At 52.1% G+C, this 15398-nt stretch overlaps 2 protein-coding genes across 4 annotated transcripts; one reads left to right on the top strand and one right to left on the bottom strand.

Annotated features, from left to right (window-relative positions):
- Positions 1–68: 68 nt before the first annotated feature.
- LOC130530704 (guanine nucleotide-binding protein subunit alpha-13-like) lies at positions 69–5521 on the bottom strand. Of its 2 annotated transcripts, XM_057042151.1 has the most exons (6): positions 5020–5521; positions 4292–4518; positions 2364–2414; positions 1975–2175; positions 1512–1889; positions 69–1220 (listed from the first exon to the last, which is right to left on the bottom strand). In XM_057042151.1, exons 1-5 carry the CDS (start codon positions 5300–5302, stop codon positions 1518–1520), a joined length of 1134 nt encoding a protein of 377 aa, XP_056898131.1. In that variant the 5' UTR covers positions 5303–5521; the 3' UTR covers positions 69–1220; positions 1512–1517. The 2 variants fall into 2 exon arrangements, with proteins under 2 accessions (XP_056898131.1, XP_056898123.1); XM_057042143.1 differs by having other exon boundaries at positions 69–1889; positions 5020–5518.
- Positions 5522–6018: 497 nt separating this feature from the next.
- On the top strand, positions 6019–14963 carry LOC130530635 (regulator of G-protein signaling 9-like). Of its 2 annotated transcripts, XM_057041992.1 has the most exons (18): positions 6019–6301; positions 7186–7282; positions 9041–9091; positions 9186–9292; positions 9695–9746; positions 9845–9903; positions 10396–10472; positions 10627–10708; positions 11203–11265; positions 11936–11965; positions 12051–12112; positions 12613–12726; positions 12792–12907; positions 12999–13086; positions 13216–13354; positions 13420–13502; positions 13619–13736; positions 14574–14963. In XM_057041992.1, exons 1-18 carry the CDS (start codon positions 6233–6235, stop codon positions 14811–14813), a joined length of 1647 nt encoding a protein of 548 aa, XP_056897972.1. In that variant the 5' UTR covers positions 6019–6232; the 3' UTR covers positions 14814–14963. The 2 variants fall into 2 exon arrangements, with proteins under 2 accessions (XP_056897972.1, XP_056897981.1); XM_057042001.1 differs by lacking the exon at positions 14574–14963 and having other exon boundaries at positions 13619–14019.
- The last annotated feature ends 435 nt before the right edge of the window (positions 14964–15398 follow it).

The following is a 15398-nucleotide window of genomic DNA, read 5'->3' as shown; positions in this document are numbered from 1 at the left end:
AGAACGTATAGTTGAAGGCCTGTAAAAACCTTCTCTGGTATATGCGTGTCATTTAAACAAGAGACTGATTATATTAGAAAAGTGAATTTTATTGATAGGGTTACAGTGGCATGAGACTTGTCACAGGAATGGATTTCAAGAAGATGGGAAAGAGAAATTACACAAAAACATCTACATCAAAAGCTCTTCTTCATTAGGAAAGCAGTGATTTGAAACATGTTCCAAATGGGAAACAAAATAGGACTTTTCTACAATCATTTACATATATGAAGAGAAACCTGGACATATTTACAAGGCAACAGATGACAGTATATACAAGGGCGGGCAAACTAATGGTTCTTATGAAGAGAAATGGGAAGTCCCAAAAATCTCAGGTGATTTGGCAGAAATGGAGCTTCTCAATAGTGACTAAAGAAATTCAGGACGTGTTAAAATGGGAACTAATAAACTGCATAATATTGCATTTTCACTTGGGCCACAAGTGGCAGCACAGATCTCCTCAGCTGACTGGTCACGTCTCTGTTGGTTACAGCATATTCAAAACAAGTAGAGCAAATCTCTGTACAGGTATTAACAGGTAAGGGGGGGGCTGTCCCTTCACAAGGCACCTAATCACCCGTGGAATAAAGGGGAGGGAGGTCAAAGCCAGGAGGACACAGCACCAGGCACCGTCCAGCTAACGACGCGGAAGCCCGACTGCATCCGTCTGATGATCATAATTCATTTATTTCACCAAAACCCACAAAAGCATTAATGCCAGTTTTCACTCAACCCTGAGAAGAAAAAAAGTGGACTGAAATTTCACTCGCTGGCACATGGAATTAATGTGCTAATTAAGATCTTTTTGCCCTCTAGAACTACATTAAAAAACAAACAAAAAAAAACACAGAATAAGGGAGTTGAGATTAATTGTATAGACGCACAGGCACAAACGCAGGATTTCAACAGTAATCAGAGCTCCGTAAGTCGACATTCGTGGGTTCAGTCTCGTTGCGGCGCCCTTTTCAAGCATCTTTCCACAGACGAGCAGCCAGTGCCGGAGCCGTCGGCACCCCGGACCTTCGCCTCCCTCGCTGGGCCGCGGGAGGAGCGGCGCCACCGGGCAGGATTCGGGCCGTGGGCGCATCGCCAGGCGTCCACACGTGGCACTGGCAGCGTCGTGGAAATAGCAGCGCGGTCCGGAGCGAACGCCGCCGTCACGTCGCCTCAACGCCGACACCCTGCAAGTCAAGAAGTCCAAGTCTCAGTGTGTCAGATAGTCCTCTGGTCAAAGTCCCAAGACGGAGCGGCAGAGTTCTGATGTCATCCAACCGCTCTCGCCGCCGCCTGCTCGCTCCTGTCAACTACGGTCACTTCGTCCCACTTACTGCGCCCCAAAACAACAAGAAGGCCAACTCTTCAAAGAGGAGTGTAAAAACTAATATAAAAACGTCCGTCCAATTCGTCTCCTCCGGGGTCCTCGTCGGAAGAAAGGGGCCGGTTCTTCCCCCGTTCAGGTCCTCGCCGCTCACCTGTGGTCATTGGAGCATGAGCTGCTTGAGGTTGTCGTGCAGGATGGTGTCCTTGACGTCCCGGAACACCAGCCTGATGTTCTCCGTGTTGATGGCGGTGGTGAAGTGGTGGTAGAGAGGCTTCTGCGTGGCATCGCGCCTCCTGGCCCGGAAACATTCTACCATGAAGGCCTGGATGTCGGCCAGGCTGTGCTCCGGCCCGGTGTACTCAGGAAAATAGTCCTTGAGCGGAACGCTCTGCACCTTCTCCTCCAGCAGGTCCGTCTTGTTGAGGAAGAGGATGATGGATACGTTGACAAAGACGCGGTTGTTGACGATGGTCTCGAAGATGTCGAGCGACTCTCGGAGCCGGTTGGTCTGCCGGTCCTCCATCAGCACCTGCGCGGCGTCGGGGGAGCACACGGATTACACGCGCACAGAGACCAACCATCACAAGCGCCAGTCGGCGGAAGTCTGAGCTCACCTGGTCGTATTCAGAGGACGAGACCAGGAAGAGGATGGAGGTGACCGAGTCGAAGCATTCAAACCAACGCCGCCGCTCCGAGCGCTGCCCGCCCACGTCCACCATCTTGAAGGGAACGTTCTTGATCTCAAAGTCATACTCGTGGATGCCCTTGGTGGGTTTACGGGCCAGCAGGATGTCCTGCTGGCTGGGCACATAAGTCTGGAGGAGAGCCAGTGAAAATGCACGTTACTGAGGGGCGACACCGACCCAGAACCCGGGACGCGACCCAAACCGGCCGAGCTGAATCCAAACGGATTCAATCTAAAGTGAGTGTAAACCATCTCAACTCGTTTGTTGACCCTAAAGAAACGGTAAAATTCTGGCGCGAGTCTTCGGAGGCAACTTACCGGGTCGCCGAGTTTATCCAGATCGTCCAAGAAATACTTCACCGACTCCCCCTGTGACAGAGGAGGAGATTCTGTTACTGTCGTCTACCGGAGGACTTCTGACGTCTGAGGCGGCGCCGCCCAGCCGAAGCAGGATGCACGTTGTGGTGTTGTGGGAGACGTGTGTGCCCAGAGCCTTTGATGTACACAGAAGCGCGCTGGTGTGCGAAAGCAGGGGAGTTTTTCTGAGCCGCTCTCATGCTGCTCGCGTGCAGCCGTTACAGGCCCAGACACGAGGCTGCACGAGGAGACGCATTCCTTTATTGTCCCGCTCTGGACGTGGAGACAAAGGTGGCAGCAGAAACCAGGATAGGCTTCCTCCGGACCCCCAGAGGCTTTGTTAGCACTCGCCGGGCCTTTGATGGCGGCGTTATTCTGCGCCAACGCCACGAAGCCACGCCCTCTTTTTTACATTTTCAAACGTAAATGTTGACGAAGGTCTCGGCGCGTGCGGGAGCTCCGGGACGCGGAGCGCCGCTCTGCCTTTACCACGGGATGTTTGAAAAAACTCATCTGACTGGAAAAACCTGTGCGTGCGCACGAGTGTGTGCAGAGGTGGGAAGTGTGTGTGTGTGTGTGGGGGGGGGGGGCAGAGAGGCGCGGCAGCCTGGCTTAGGCAGCACAGCTACGCTCCACTTCTGGCCACAGATTCCGTCTGGGCTCCAGTCGGAATCTGACCGAAGAGCTGATTTTGAGTTCGTCGCCTAAAAAAAAAAAAAAAAAAAAAAAAAAAAAAAAAAAAAATAAAAGAAGAAGAGAAACAAGAAGAGCAACCATTCCGAGAACTTTCTGTTCATCGTGAAAGGGTGACACAGACCCGCCAGAGCGTGCTGAGCGTGCAGAAGCAGAGCAGCATCCCACCAGATCCACGCAGGAGACGAGCGGCACCGCCGGGCCTGCGAGAGCCCACGGAAACCCGCTCGTTCACCCCTGTCTCTGCGTAACCGGGGTAACAAAGGTTCACAGTTAACGCTGCCCAACACTGAAACACCTCTTTGTTCCATTTCTTGTCCTGGTTTGGCTTAAAAAACCCAATAAATTAGAAAATCAGCACGTTTAAGAGGCTTTTCTGAGCAGTTCTGTCAGAATAAAGCCCGTCTGCACCACTAGTCTGCTACAGGTGCACGCACGTAGCCGCTCATGAGGAGCATTAACAGCAACGTGCGTGGAGGAGGCGAGCGTGCACGAGCCCGGGGGGGAGTGGCCACCAGATGAGGCACCCAAGCAGATGTTTAGACCATCAGCACCGAAATGTCCGATTCTAAACGATCGAGGCTCCATAGGAGGAGACGGTCGTCCGCCGAGGTGCCTGTGCAGCCCCCCAGAGTCGGGCCGAGGGGTAAATACGGGTTGGTGCACGCTCGTGCACGCTCGCCGCGCCACCGTTTGTGAGTGGAAATCTGTTTTGGAGCACAAAGCCGTTTAACCACAGATCAACATTCCAGCTCCGATCGCTCATTCCTCCTCCCGTCGCAGCAGCGGCCGGCTCGGAGTGAGGGTAACCACCCCCCCCCACCACCCCCCCCCACCACCCACCACCTTACACAACAGCTCAAACATCTCAGGTTAATGCTGTGGTCTCGTTACAGAACCGCGGCGTTCAGGGTGTCTCACGGCGGCCTCATGTGGGAGGTTCTGAGCTCTGAGGCATCACAGAAGAACCGCTGGTGGGGAGCGACGCCGACAGCAGGCGACACAAGACAAGAGAAGCCCCAGAAATGGCGAGCGAACGCGGCGCCGTGTCCGATAACGATCGGCTTCAAGGCCAGATGGACACGAGGAGCGTCAACAGGAAGTGCCTTCAGTCACATGTCAGAGGCAAAAGGTACCAGGAGGAGGAATCAAGAAGGAATAGACTTTCACTTTCCTTTCCCGCCACAGCCACCTACCAGCTGAAACTCCCTGCGACGGTCGTAGGCGTTCTGGATCCCCGAGTCGGCCCACAGGGCCTGGATGGCGGGCAGGTACTGCAGGAAGACCGACGTCTCCAGCTGCCCGCTCGCCATCTTCGCCGAGCGGGTGTCGAACGCCATCAGGCTGTCCCCGTGCTGCTGGTTGTCTTTGTCTCCCCAGGGGATGTGCAGCTTTCCTCGGGCGTCCACCAGCACGCGCATACCTGGGGGGGGGGGGTGGGGGTTAAAGGTCAGATTAAGAGTGCAGCTACTGATTAAAAAAACCTCAACTGCGAGGGCAAATGGGCGCCTCTGGAAAGGGCTTTAAACCTGGCTAATGCCCCAAACACACAGCAGGATACACGTTCGAGTCCATGTTGCATGTGACATGAGCGCAGCCCGGCGGGACCGACGCGCATCCCGGGGCCCGTGGAGCCCGCGGAGGCCCCTCCGGGCCCCCGCCCTCCCAGCCGCGGAGCAACCGAGGCTGGCGACGGCCGCGGGGCGACGAGGCAAGCGGCCCTTTCGAGCCATGTTGACCAGAACAGAGAAACGAAAGGTCCGGGGTAGCTGAGAGACGAGGCGGGGGGGGCACATGGGTGTGCCGGGGGCAGATGTATGTTTATGTGGGTCCCTGCGCTGCTACACAGATGTGCAAACTTTAAGGCTTTTCTGCGCCACCAAAGCGACGAACGCGGCCGAGCAGCACACCTGCCCACGCTTACCTTTGATCACGTTGCTGTAGATCGTGGCCCTGAACTCCTCCCGGGCTTGCTGGTCGAAGTCCTGGCCGTGGATGATCCGCATTTGTTTGAGGAAAGTCGACTTGCCGCTCTCGCCAGCGCCGAGCAGAAGGATCTTCACCAGCCGCTTCACGTAGGTTTTCTCCCGGGAGAGACATCGGTCGATCTCCTTGGACTTGCGGAGCTGCTCGACCTCGCTGCTGTTCAGCAGGCAGACGGGCAGACAAACTTTTAACACGGATCTGGTCGGCAGGAAATCCGCCATGTTCGAACAAACTTCATCGATACAAATTTGATGCGCGCTCTCGGTGCGCAGGCACGGGACCAAGCCCCTTCCCTAAACTCAGGAAGTAGCGTTTGTGACTGTTAATGGTCAATATTGACGCCTTTAGGCCTGGCTGTGAATGTCAACACAAGCCAAGCAGTTTATCCTCCACCGAACGCACGAAATATGTTTACAGAGGCGTCAAATAGAAAATGGTAAACTTAATAAAAGCTACAAAATTGTAAAAACAATTTTTGACCCTATGCCTATAACACACCAATTTGTTTTCGACACGTGTAGTTGAATTGCTTTGAATATTTTAAATGGAAATCTTTAAAAATAAGAAATCCTGGTAACCCGATATGGTTGTACACTGTCTCCCCCTGCTGGTGGTCACTGGTATCGACACAGCGAAGCGCTGTGATTGGCTGACGCGGCGCTCGTTTGAGGCATGCTGCCTTCAGGTGCCGTCGTAAACGTTGGACACACTCGAATGCGTTCATGTAATTACTGTAATTTAAATCCAACTTTATTTATTTCTTGAGGAAATATTCAATAAACTTGAAATGTTTGCATAAAAGAACGATTGTTGTCATTAATTATAGATAAAGAGGAACACTTGTTTCAATTCTGACTTTATGTAATCGCTCCATCGTTATTCACGGATGTTTTGTTTTTGAATTATCCGTGTTTACCTCAGGCCCAAAGTGCACGAAATTAAGTCAACCCGGACGTCAATTAAATTTAGATGATACGACTGTGAGTGTCTTTCCCCACAATGTCCAACGAGACGAGCGTGGGACCATGGAGAGGACTTGAACGCAGCATCTGTATCATTACACTTTCCTCCGGCATCCTCACGCGACACACGGTGCTCTCCCATCCAACAGAAACACTGCATGTGAGTGACAGGGATCCATATCAGACACGATGACCATCAGGAATACCCTTCGGGATCACGGGCAGAGGTACCGACCTCGGATGGCTTGCCTCAAAAAGGTGAGGCTGGCGTTCTTTGTCATGATGTTGACATCCATGTTCTGGCAGACGCTCCTATAAACGCGTTACTTCTGTCCTCTACAAGCTTTGAAGCTTTGCTGCAACATTTATTTCATTGCCTTTTACTCAACAGGTGTGAATTCTCAAAAGACCTTTAAAGAATCAACGTGATTTTTGCTTTAGAACGTAATGAAAGACGAGCAGTTTTCACTAATGATGATGATAATAATAATAATCCTGAATTTGCCATCAGAAAACACCTCCAAACGAACAAGTTTCCTCTCACCTGTCAGTCACAATGACAGTCGCACAGTATTTAGTAGCAACCTTTTCACAGTGATAAGGTCATTGGGTTTAATAAGCATTAAGCCCAGATCAGTATCACCGACCAGGGTCTGGAACGAAGTTAATCCCGTATTGGGAGCGCCACCACAGCAGGATCGGAGTTGGAGAATAAACAGCTGCACATTCACAGAGTTGGAAATTAGAACAATAAATTAGAACAATCGAGCTTTAAAATCAAAGCAGGCGCTGAAGGGAACGTCCCTCTCCATGGTGCCCACTTTGGTCCGGTTCAGCCTGGTGCTTGTCGCCTCTCCAGGATGACTTCAAAGTTACTTCAAACATGGGAGTCAGTGCGTGCACACGTGCGCACGTTCCCCCCCCCCCCCCACACACACACACACTCGCCGCCTCAGTAACCAGCGATGAAACGAGAATCATTAGAATCATTCGAGTTTTGTTTGTCAGACTTCATTCAGCTTCCGTGTGCGTCACCATCATCACCCGGGAACAGCATTCCTTTGTTGGCCTGTGACCTCTGACCCCAGCCGTACCCCCCACCCCCCCTTCTCAGTTGTCATGGTAACCCCCCTCTTCCACAGGCAGAGAAGGTGATACTGGAGATGCAGGACCAGAAGACCGGAGTTAAGTCGCAGCTCCAGAGACTGGTCATCACAACAATACCGCACGTCATCGCAGGTAAACGTGCACACGTGCACGGCAGCACACCCAGGGACGGGTTATGACTGCAGTAGTGCACGATAGTGCACGTCATGGCAGGTAAACGCCACACGTGCACGTCATGGCAGGTAAACGTGCACGGCAGCACTGGTGTCGTCCAGCCGCTGGAGTGTTTGTCTGCATAGTCTCACTTGATGATACCTGAGCTCGGGGCTCAAACTTGAGAGCTGCAGATTGCATCTCCATGACAACGCTCACAGTCATGGAGTGCGGGGGGGGGGGCGCTGATGAGGGGGCTGGAGGAGGGGGGGGGCGGCAAGAAGCAGAGACAGAAACAAACAGTGAGAAGGAGGAGATGAAACCCAGACTGGTGCGTCAGTCACAGGCTCTGGATTCTCCGCCTCCTCTTTCTCCCACCATGTCCTTTCCAGTCCTGTACTTCCTCCACCTCCTCCTCTTCCTCTTCCTCATCTTCTTCCTTCTCCTCTTCCTCCCCTCCTCCTCTTTCTTCTCCTCCTCTTCTTCATGCTCCTCTTCCTCTTCCTCCTCCTCCTCTCTGTGCTCCTCTTCTTCCTCCCCTTCCTCCTCTTTCTCCTCCTCCTCCTCTTCTCTGTGCTCCTCTTCTTCCTCCTCCTCCTCTACTTCCTCCTCTTCCTCCTCCACCACCTCCTCCTCCTCCTCTTTCTCCTCCTCTTCTTCTCCTCCTCCACCTCCTCCACCTCTTCCTCCACCTCTTCCTACTCTTCTCCATGCTCCTCCTCCTCCTCCTCCTCCTCCTCTCCTCCACCTCTTCCTCCTCCTCCACCACCTCCTCCTCCTCCTCCCCCTCCTCTTCCTCCACCTCCTCCTCCTCCTCCTCTTCTCCGTGCTCTTCTTCTTCCTCCCCCTCCCCCTCCTCCCTCCTCCTCCTCCACCTCCTCCTCCTCCTCTTCTTCCTCCCCTCCTCCTCTTCTTCCTCCACCTCTTCCTCTTCTCCGTGCTCCTCTTCTTCCTCCCCCTCCTCCTCCTCCTCTCCTCCTCTTCCTCCTCCTCCTCCTCCTCTTCCTCCTCCTCCTCCTCTCCTCCTCCTCCTCCCCCTCCTCCTCTTCCTCCTCCCCCTCCTCCTCCTCCCCCTCCTCTTCCTCCTCCTCCTCCTCCTCCTCCTCCCCTCCCCCTCCTCTTCCTCCTCCCCCTCCTCCTCTTCCTCCACCTCCTCCTCCTCCTCCTCTCCCTCCTCTTCCTCCTCCTCCCCCTCCTCCTCCTCTTCCTCCACCTCATCCTCTTCCTCCTCCTCCTCCCCCTCCTCCTTCTCCTCCTCCTCCTCTTCCTCCACCTCCCCTCCTCTTCCTCCTCCCCCTCCTCCTCTTCCTCCTCCTCCCCCTCCTCCTCCTCTTCCTCCCCCTCATCCTCTTCCTCTTCCTCCTCCCCCTCCTCCTTCTCCTCCTCCTCCTCTTCCTCCACCTCCCCCTCCTCCTCTTCCTCCTCCCCCTCCTCCTCTTCCTCCCCCTCCCCCTCCTCTCCCTCCTCTTCCTCCCCCTCCCCCTCCTCCTCCTCCTTCCTCCACCTCATCCTCTTCCTCTTCCTCCTCCTCCTCCTCTTTCTTCTCCTCCTCCTCCTCTTCCTCCACCTCCTCATCCTCTTCCTCCTCCTCCTCTCCTCCTCCTCCACCTCCTCCTCCTCTTTCTCCTCCTCTTCTTCCTCTTCCATCCTCTACACATGAAACTAACCAAACCAAACTCAGCTTTAGTTGCTGTGAAGGTAGAAATGTTGAAGTCTCCCTCTGGCTTCTTTCTGCAGGTGAAGACTTAATCTCATGGTTGGTGGACAGATTTAAGATGGACGCCCAAGGTGAGCGCGCTTAAATAACAGTGCTGTCTGACTGACTGGCTGATTGATTGGTTAATTGATTGATTGAGTCAATCGTTTGTGTGGTTCTATTCAGAAGCGAGGAACTTTGGCTCCATGCTGGTGGCCTTTGGATACATCTACCCTCTTCAAGACCACCGACGCTTGGTTATTAAAGCTGATGCTTCGCTTTATCGCTTCCAGGTAAAATCACCCCACAGATCTGCAGAGAAAGAATCCGAGATTTAGTGAAATAAGCGGAAATTCTGAACAGCTGAAGTGTGGAAACAAAAGGTCTTATTTCTTTTCACCACTGCTCATTCGTCATTTGAACCTAATTTAGTTTTAATTGTTCTTTTTTATCGTTATGGTTTCGTTCCTTTCCCCCCAGTCGGCCCAACAGGTCCAATGTTCCAATTATTATCACCAAAATTCAATCAATCAAATGCAAAAAGGTGTCAAACGGAAAGAAACAGGAGAAATGTTGGATGATTCAATTAATACAAGAGGTGCAACTATATTTGGAGCCGTTAGAGGCTGAAAGAAGCAGGTTTATTTAATAGGATGAACCCCCCGGTGCCTAACGCGGCTCTTTGTCCCGAGCAGACTCCGTACTTCTGGCCCACGCAGCAATGGCCGGCCGAGGACACCGACTATGGCGAGTAACTCTGCACACGCAGCTCACTGTTCACTCACTTTACTCAAGAAAATAAAGACAAACCATCAAACTCGGGCTCTGCCCCTCGTTGCTCGCAGCGATTTACCTGGCAAAAAGAAACATCCGGAAAAAGGGAATCCTGGAGCTGCACGAGCAGGTGGGGGAGAATGCTTCATTCAGCCGCTCATGCCTCATTCAGCCGTTCATGCTTCATTCAGCCGTTCATGCTTCATTCAGCCGTTCATGCTTCATCATTCGGCCATTCATGCTTCATTCAGCCGTTCATGCTTCATTCAGGCCGTTCATGCTTCATTCAGCAGCCGTTCATGCTTCATTCAGCCGCTCATGCTTCGTTCAGCCGTTCATGCTTCGTTCAGCCGCTCATGCTTCGTTCAGCCTTTCATGTCCGTTCAGCGCTCAGTTTCAGCCGCTCATGCTTCGTTCATTCAGAGCGTTCATGGCTTCATTCAGCCGCTCATGCTTCGTTCAGCCGTTCATTTCTCTTCCTCGCTCATGCTTCATTCAGCCGCTCATGCTTCGTTCAGCCGTTCATGCTTCGTTCAGCCGTTCATGCTTCATTCAGCTGTTCATGCTTCATTCAGCCGTTCATGCTTCATTCACAGTCCTGAGGTGTTGTTTCTGTCCTCAGGAGCAGTACAACCGCCTGCACAAGTGGATGAATCATAAATGGGATTTCATCGTGATGCAGGCTAAGGAGCAGTACAGGTGGGTGTGTGAGCATCAGCCCTCAGTGCTAGATCCAGGGAGGTGTCATATATATATATAAATGTGTGTGTGTGTGTGTGTGTGTGTGTGTGTGTGTGTGTGTGTGTGTGTGTGTGTGGTGTGTGTGTTGTGTGTGTGTGTGTGTCTGTCTTAGGGCTGCGAAGGAGAGGAGGAAGCCAGACCGTGTGGTGTTTGAATGCCAGGAGAGAGCCTATTGGGTGGTGCACAGACCTCCGGTGAGAACACGCACTTACACACATGCACCTACACGTGCACGTGCACGTGCACGCGCACACATGGGTGTCAGTATTCACCCGAGGACCACGCAGATACCAGCAGCCTGCCGGCAGGCAGAGCCGTGTGAAAATAGATCGCAGCTCTTCTCTTCCCGGGTTTCTAATTATCTCCACCCACGACGCCTCGTTACTGCTGCACGTCCAGTTAAAGGAAAAGGTCACGACAGATTAATATTTCACACCCGGTGCAGGAGAATGTGGTGCTGTGGCTTTGCTTGGTCTCCAAAGCATCTTGATCATAAAAGCCTGGCTGAGCACCAACAGACCTGGAAATGAATTCACATTGAGCTCATATTAAAGAAACATGATCACAATCCTCAGTGGACTTTCTTTAATAATCAAAGATGATGGCAAAATATTAATGACCGTTTCATGTGTGTGTGGTGTGTGTGGTGTGTGTGTGTGTGTGGTGTGTGTGTGTGGTGTGTGTGCAGCCTGGGACGGTGAGTGCCATGGACTATGGTCTGGACCGGCGAGTCGATCCTAATGCTGATGAGGTAACAGGTGAGTCAGTGTGACCTTTCAAATGGGAGCGCACACATATGATTAAGTCCTGTTTCTAATAATTTGCCCTATTTTTTTAAGCTGATTAAACTCTTTCCTTTGTCTTTTCTTTCTTCTCCTCCGCAGGCATTTCTCAAGGCTCGCTTTATTTTTTCTTTTGAATCAAACATTATCACATCTTCAACATAAAAAGTGTGTTGAGGTGATTCGAAAGGTGGTGTTGGACAGACAGAAGGTTTGCAAAACCTGAACAGCCACTACGACTGATAAATAATGAAAACCCTCGTTAGTTTTTAATGGTTTATAAACATCATATTGTCTTATTAATCTCAAACACTGAACACGTATCCTGAAATGGTGTAAAAATGCAGCTTCAGATTCCTCAGAACGTTAAAGACAGTCATTTTGGACAGGCACTATCTTTGAGAACCTTAATTAATCACTTCCTTCTTTGGCTGGCCCCCTTCGTGGAGCATTATGGGTAATGTAGTATACAGGGAATTTACCACACTAAACAAACTAACAAATCTGAGAATGTTAAAATAATCAAAAAATTAAACAAAAAACAAACAGATGTGCAATACATCTAAATGGGATGATTAATTAATATCTGAAGAGGTTTTTTCTGACATTGTGTATAACTTTAAACCATTTCTCCTGCAGGCTAAAACACCCGTCTTCTACGAGAGAGTCGTGAGTTAAACTTTATCACATATTCTGTTTCTAACAGGCCAGAAAAGTTTCCCTCTCACCTTTTTAAACCACCATCTCCCCCTAGATGATTTTCACCCAACAGTCCATCATGAGGCCCAGAGTGAAGTCGTCAGTGTCCATCGGCGCGTAAGCTAGTACTTCCTACTCATGGATTTATTTACCAGTATAACACGCGATTGTTGCCCATTACAGGATCCTTTTTATCACTGCCTTGCACAGAAGTGGTATTTATGTACAAAAATGCTGTTAACAACCACGAAAGGTTGACAGTAAATATGAATTGAGTAGCTTATATTCTGCACGCGCATACCAATAGTTTGCTGTGGTCATTTATGATGCATGAATGCGGCTGCAGGGGACGTGACCTTGAATTAAATCAAGCTACAATGGAGCTCCACAACTGCCCCCAGACATTTTTGTCGCCCCCCCATAAACCAGCGGACGAGCACGTCTGGCTCTTGTTGATTAATTTAATCAATGTGGACGGTGTGTAACCAGGAAGTGCACGCTTGTCCCTGTCCAGGGCCTCATTTCCTCCCCTCCGTGCAGACAATCACGTGGTGCTGATGCACACTTCAGATAAATGTGCTGCTCCAGCCTCGCAGATGCACGTTTGTGTTTCCCAGGCTAGTGAAGTACTGCGCCACCTACAGCAGCCACGACCCCTTCCTGTCCGCCTGTCTCCCCAGCAACCCCTGGCAGACCGATGACGTCACAAACTGGACCCTCAACATGCCCAAGTGAGCCAGCTGACCATCCAGAGGGATTTGACCCCCCATTAACTCCTCGCTTGTCGTTGGGACAGTGTGGAAACGCCAACGAAGACGCGGGTGGAGCGGTGGACGTTCAGCTTCAGGGAGCTGCTCTCGGACCCTCGGGGACGAAACGACTTCAGGCTCTTCCTGAAGAAGGAATTCAGCGGTATGGTAGACTGATCTCTGATCTTTAAACAGTTTAAACATCTTTAAACCAGGGTTATAGGACAGTTTCTCCCTGCTGTGATGCTTCCAAGGCGAGAACCTGGCATTCTGGGAGAGCTGTGAGGATCTGAAGTGGGGAACCGCCGCCACGATGAAGGAGAAAGCCGAGCAGATCTACAAGTAACGTGGAATATTTCAGTCACTGTTGCTAAATTTTACCTGGATATTATCGATGAGGTCCATCACGCCAGCGTTAATGTGCCAAGCGGGTCACGGCACTTCCAACGCCGCCGTCTGTTGTGTTTTCAGGACGTTCCTGGCACGCGGGGCGCCGCGGTGGATCAACATCGACGGAAATACGATGGAAATCACAGTAAAAGGCCTGAAACACCCACACAGATACGTGCTGGACGCGGCCCAAACCCACATCTACATGCTGATGAAGAAGGTGAGCAAACGCAGCGGAGCGGCGCCGGAGACGAAGGTCACGCTTTGACTCTGAGCATTTGGCAGGATTCGTACGGCCGCTACTTGAAATCACCGGTCTTTAAGGAAACGCTGAAGAAAGCCGCCTGTCCGGAGGAGCACAAGTTCACGTAAGACCTCCAGCTAATAGCATGCTAACCTGGCTAGCGGGTCCAACGTGGGGCGAGATGAAAATGTGACCAGGTAGGAGGGCAAAAACACCTGTGTTCTCTCTCTCACGATTCAGCGAGGCTCAGCTGGAGCACAACGCCAAGAACAGGAAGCCCAGCCCGAGCCCCATCATCCTGCAGCAGCAGGAGCAGGAGCAGAAGGCCAAGATGGCCGCCAACGTGGACATCACACAGGTTATGAGCAAACTCAGTAAACAGGCCAAGGAGGCGCCGCCTCCTCGTCCCGCTGCAGCAGCAGCAGCGAGCAGCACCTGAATTTCTTATTATTGAACTGACACATGTCTCCAAGCTTCCTGAACGGCTATCCTCAGCAGGATATTCCTGGTTTCCTTCCCACTGATTCCCTGTAATATCAAGCACAATATGTTACCGGATCCGTGTGTGACCTCAGCTTTCTCATCATTCACCATCGTTTGTGATGTCTCCAGTCAATAAAACACACATGAACCACCCCCTGTTTATTTGTTGGTCCTCTTGTTTATTTGTTCTGTTGTCACGGCGTCTCATTTCATTCATCGATGCTCAAAAACCGGTTTTATCTGTAGGAAACGGACGATTCAGCCGATCTGAAGCACTGAAACACACGTTAGCTTCGTTATTATTCACCACCAAACTGAGGACTGAATCCAGACCATAATATTCCTGCAACTATGTGATCACAGTCCCATAATTAGGGCAGGTAACATGTGACAGTCGTCAGTGCTGATGTCATCACCAGCTGATCTGTAACATGAGAATAAAGCAGCTCAATCAGAGCATATTGATGTTTCATTTCAATCCATCTTTTATATTTCTGTGTGTTTTATTTTCCGTTAGTTGTGGTTTGGCGAATCATCGCCGACGAGCAACGCGGCGCTTAATCACGTCACGTCGCTGCTCCTGGCGAGAAATCAGAGCTTCTGCTTTCATTTTGGACCTTTACTTTATTTTGGAAAAGCTCATTTTTCATTCATTCATTTTCGCTCTCAGTTCCAGTTTGTGACTTGCCTCCGTTGCCCTTTGACCCCGCAGCTGTGCCGCTTCACCACCCCCCTCCCCCACCTCGCCATCTACACCGGCCTCTCCGACCTCCCCTCTGCCTCCCCCTCGCTCTCCTTCGCGGGCCCCGCTCCGGTCTGTCCGTCCCCCATCAGCGTGGCGTTGGACAGCACGTCCGCCTCGGAGCGGCGGCGGAGGCCGGCGAAGGCGAGGCCAGGAGGGACCCCTCGACCCCGGGCCCCGCCTCCAGGTCTCGAGTGGCGCTGTCCCTGAGACGCCTGCTGAGGCGCGGCTGCGCCCCGTCCACCGTGTTCGCCAGCTTGTCCCCCACGTGTCCGTCCGCCGCCGGGGCGAGCAGCCGCGTCCAGCCCGTCGGCCCGGACCGGCCCAGCGGCCCGGACCGACCCGGCCAGGCGCCACCCAGACGGATTAGCAGGTACCAAAAGCTGGTCCGTCATCCTGGAAACAGCAGCGAGGCGAATATTACAGGACGTCTCCTCTGAAATCTCCCCCAGTTTCTTCCAGATTAAAGTCGACATTCCTCCCGAGTGCCGAATCTACCCCATAGAGTCCGAGGATGAGGAGGAGGAGAGCAGGGTGGGAGGAGGAGCAGGAGCAGGAGGAGCAGGAGGAGCAGGAGGAGCAGGAGGAGCAGTGGGAGCCAAAGAGATCATCTGCCCCTGGGAGAGCCTCACGCCACAGAACGGCGTGGACTGAGTCTGCCTCAGATATCTGCAGAGGGTGTTGTCAGTCTGTGTTTATTGACCCACACACACACACACACACACACACACACACACACACACACGCACACACACACTGGGACGCTCCAGCTGCAGGACAACAGTATTTACAGCT

Source organism: Takifugu flavidus, chromosome 1, assembly GCF_003711565.1.
Source record: "Takifugu flavidus isolate HTHZ2018 chromosome 1, ASM371156v2, whole genome shotgun sequence".
In the NCBI taxonomy this organism is placed as follows: Eukaryota; Metazoa; Chordata; class Actinopteri; order Tetraodontiformes; family Tetraodontidae; genus Takifugu; species Takifugu flavidus.
The sequence above is the reverse complement of the archived record's forward strand: the minus strand, read 5'-3'. Positions and strand labels throughout refer to the sequence as shown.